This window comes from Taudactylus pleione, unplaced genomic scaffold (assembly GCF_031769625.1).
Source record: "Taudactylus pleione unplaced genomic scaffold, aTauple2 ptg000329l, whole genome shotgun sequence".
Classification (NCBI taxonomy): Eukaryota; Metazoa; Chordata; class Amphibia; order Anura; family Myobatrachidae; genus Taudactylus; species Taudactylus pleione.
The window spans coordinates 9,014,344-9,017,356 of record NW_028284730.1 but is presented as its reverse complement, the minus strand read 5'-3'; the positions used below and the strand labels follow the sequence as shown (position 1 = coordinate 9,017,356).

The 3,013-nt window shown below is 42.6% G+C and overlaps 1 protein-coding gene across 1 annotated transcript; it reads left to right on the top strand.

The window, feature by feature from the left end:
• Positions 1-1,523: 1,523 nt before the first annotated feature.
• LOC148509329 (olfactory receptor 1G1-like) lies at positions 1,524-2,459 on the top strand. Its single transcript, XM_088443454.1, has one exon. It carries the CDS (start codon positions 1,524-1,526, stop codon positions 2,457-2,459), a length of 936 nt encoding a protein of 311 aa, XP_088299580.1.
• Positions 2,460-3,013: the final 554 nt, after the last annotated feature.

The following is a 3,013-nucleotide window of genomic DNA, read 5'->3' as shown; positions in this document are numbered from 1 at the left end:
ACGCATAACTCTGTATACTGTAGCTCATAATGCCATAGACATGCACTTGCCAAACTCTACCTACAGTATGTTTGAACACCTTGTTACCATCTAGTTACACCCATTTGCCTGTAGATGTATGCCCTTGGCACCAGAGATGTCTGCAAAACTGATACCCCTTTCACATTGCAAAAATAACCCGGGATATTGCCGGGCCGACCTGGGTTGAGATGCAGTGTGAACACTCCACCAAACAAAGTCAAGCAACCTGGTATTTCAACCCTGCAATCAAGCAGGGTTGAACACAGGAACAAGTCGGGTTGAAGTGCAGTGTGAACAGGCACTACCTGGGTTATCCAACCCGGGACTCAGCAAACACCACTGATTGGATGTTCCTGGGTCTCACTTGATGATGTCAGAAGCCAGACACACAGACAGCACACTGCAGACAACAGCAGAGACAGCATTCTCGTAGTCTGAAAGGGGTTAATAACACTACTCTCTTTACAGTGATGGCTAATAATTGGAGTGATGAAGAAGTGAACTGTACACTATGCTGCCAGAAGCTGTATCATGCTCTCACTGGCTGAATCAAATAGCAGTAAAGAACAAACGCTCGTTAACTCAGGGCTACACAGTGGTAATCCATCAGCCATGATTCCTGCAATGCCGTGAGCAGTCCCCAACCTTCCCTTTTGTTCCTTTTTGTGATCTTAACTTTGTGAGCCTGAAAAAGTACATTTTACTGACATCCATAGGGTTTTACAGGGCTGACTCAGGTTCAGTGAGAACAGGGCCAGTTGGGGAATAACCCTGGTCGAAGGTGCAGTGTGAAAGGGGTCGCAGCTGGGTTGGGCCCATTTTCAAAATCCCAGGTCAGAGCCAGGTTTACGATGTGAAAGGGGTATGACTTGTGTACAACTCATACTTACCTACATTGCTGGGCAGCTTTCCGGGAGCTGCAGGAGGGGACCTGCTGCTCTCCTCTTCAGGGGGCGGGGCCAGACGATAGACAGCATTAGGCCCCACCCCCTTTACAGAAAACCCCCGTGATTTGCAGAGGGGGCGGGGCTAAATTACACGATTTGCCTAATTTAGCCCCGCCCCTTCCCGACGGACCCGATAATTTCAGGTAAAATCTCCCCATCCTGCTCACTTCACTAGGAAGTGGGCAGGATGCGGGAGATATGCCTACTCTTCCGGGATCGCGGGGGGTTACCCGAAAAATCGGGAGCCTCCCACGATTCCCGGGAGAGTAGGCATGTATGGTACAACTCTGCTTCAGCACCGCTGGGCATGTTGTCACAATGGCTTGCTATGCAGAGCTGTGTGGAAGCAGAAATAGCCCATTTTCAGACACATCTTTTACAGCTAAGGATAGTGGTGGTTCGACCACAGAGATATGTACAACTCTGCAAATAGCCAGGTTTCATGCAATGAGGGAGCCCCTGTGTGACTGGACGTGTAAGCTTTTTAACTGTTAAGGTAACTTACATTTCTGCATCAATAACCAAAAGTAAAACATCTTTCTCTAGGCAGACAAGATGAATAATTGTACAATTAGTACAGTAAAGGAATTCCATATCTTAGCTTTCCCCAGCTCAACCACTGGATACGTGCTTATTTTTATTGGGATTTTATGTATGTATCTTATGACACCCATTGGAAATCTGATTATTATCACGCTTGTTTGTCTCGTGCCCCAGTTACACACTCCCATGTATTTCTTCCTGTGTAATCTCTCCACCGCAGATATCACCTATGTCTCAGTTACTCTCCCAAAACTACTGTCTATCCTTTTAACACAAGACCACAAGATCTCATTTCATGGCTGTATTAGCCAGCTATATTTTTTTTTATTATGTGGACAGGCTGAGATATTTATCCTGACATGCATGGCCTATGACCGCTATGTGGCAATCTGTAAGCCTATGCAGTATTTATTGATCATGAGGAAAAAAGTTCTTATTGTGATGTCTGCCTTCTCTTGGCTTATTGGTATCTTGAACTCCCTGGTACATACAATGGTTGCATCATCATTATCTTTCTGCCATTCAAATGAAATTGACCATTTTTTCTGTGACCTGAAGACACTGAGTATGCTCTCCGCTAGTGACTCTACAAACAGAGACATTCTGACATCAGTAGAAAGTGTATTCATTGGATGTCTGCCATATCTACTCATTGTAATTTCCTACGTATATATAATTTCAACAGTATTGAAGATCCGATCTTCACAGGGACGTAGTAAAGCTTTCTCCAGCTGCACCTCCCATCTCACCACTGTAATATTATTCTATGGACCAATCATCTTTTTGTACATGAAACCAGAAAATGACCACTCAAGATCAGATGACAAACTGCTCTCATTAATATATGTGGCTGTGGTTCCATTGTTAAACCCATTGGTATACAGTCTAAGGAACAAGGAGGTGTTGGGAGCAACTGCAAAAATAAAACAGTATATGAAGAATTTTTAACTTTATATAGAGAATCAATATCAATAAATGTAAATATAAACCTTGGAAAATCCTGTTATTGTTTTTTAATACACCAATACTGTACATAATCAAATGTCTTTGGTTTTCTCGTCCATAAAGGAGGACCCGCTGTTGGACCCCAACATTGGTTCAACAGTTTAACTTTTTCAATTTCAGCTCCATATATTGAATTGCTAGAAAATTCTAATTTTGTGAACTGGGTTGTTGTATGCAGCTTCCTTTGGCATGAAATCTTAACCTACAAAGGTACATCCAAGACCTGGAATTCATTACCATTGGCACTAGCATTGCTTCTTTTATTGTACAATATACTTTTGCAGTGTGGTATTGTATCAACACATTTGCCTTTTTTGCTTGTGTCAAATTTATATTTACCTCTTTGTTGTAGATTTCAATCCTTATTTGACCACATTTCAACATGCACTGAGAATGAATATTCACCCTTATCATCCCTCTAAGGATGCTTAATACACCACTGTGCGAGCGGTAAATATACTAAGGGGTGTATTTACTAAAGTGCAGGATTTTAGTAG

What these genes read in the sequence shown, in the direction of transcription:
- LOC148509329 (XM_088443454.1), top strand. Translation starts at nt 1,524, where the DNA reads ATGAATAATTGTACAATTAGTACAGTAAAGGAATTCCATATCTTAGCT.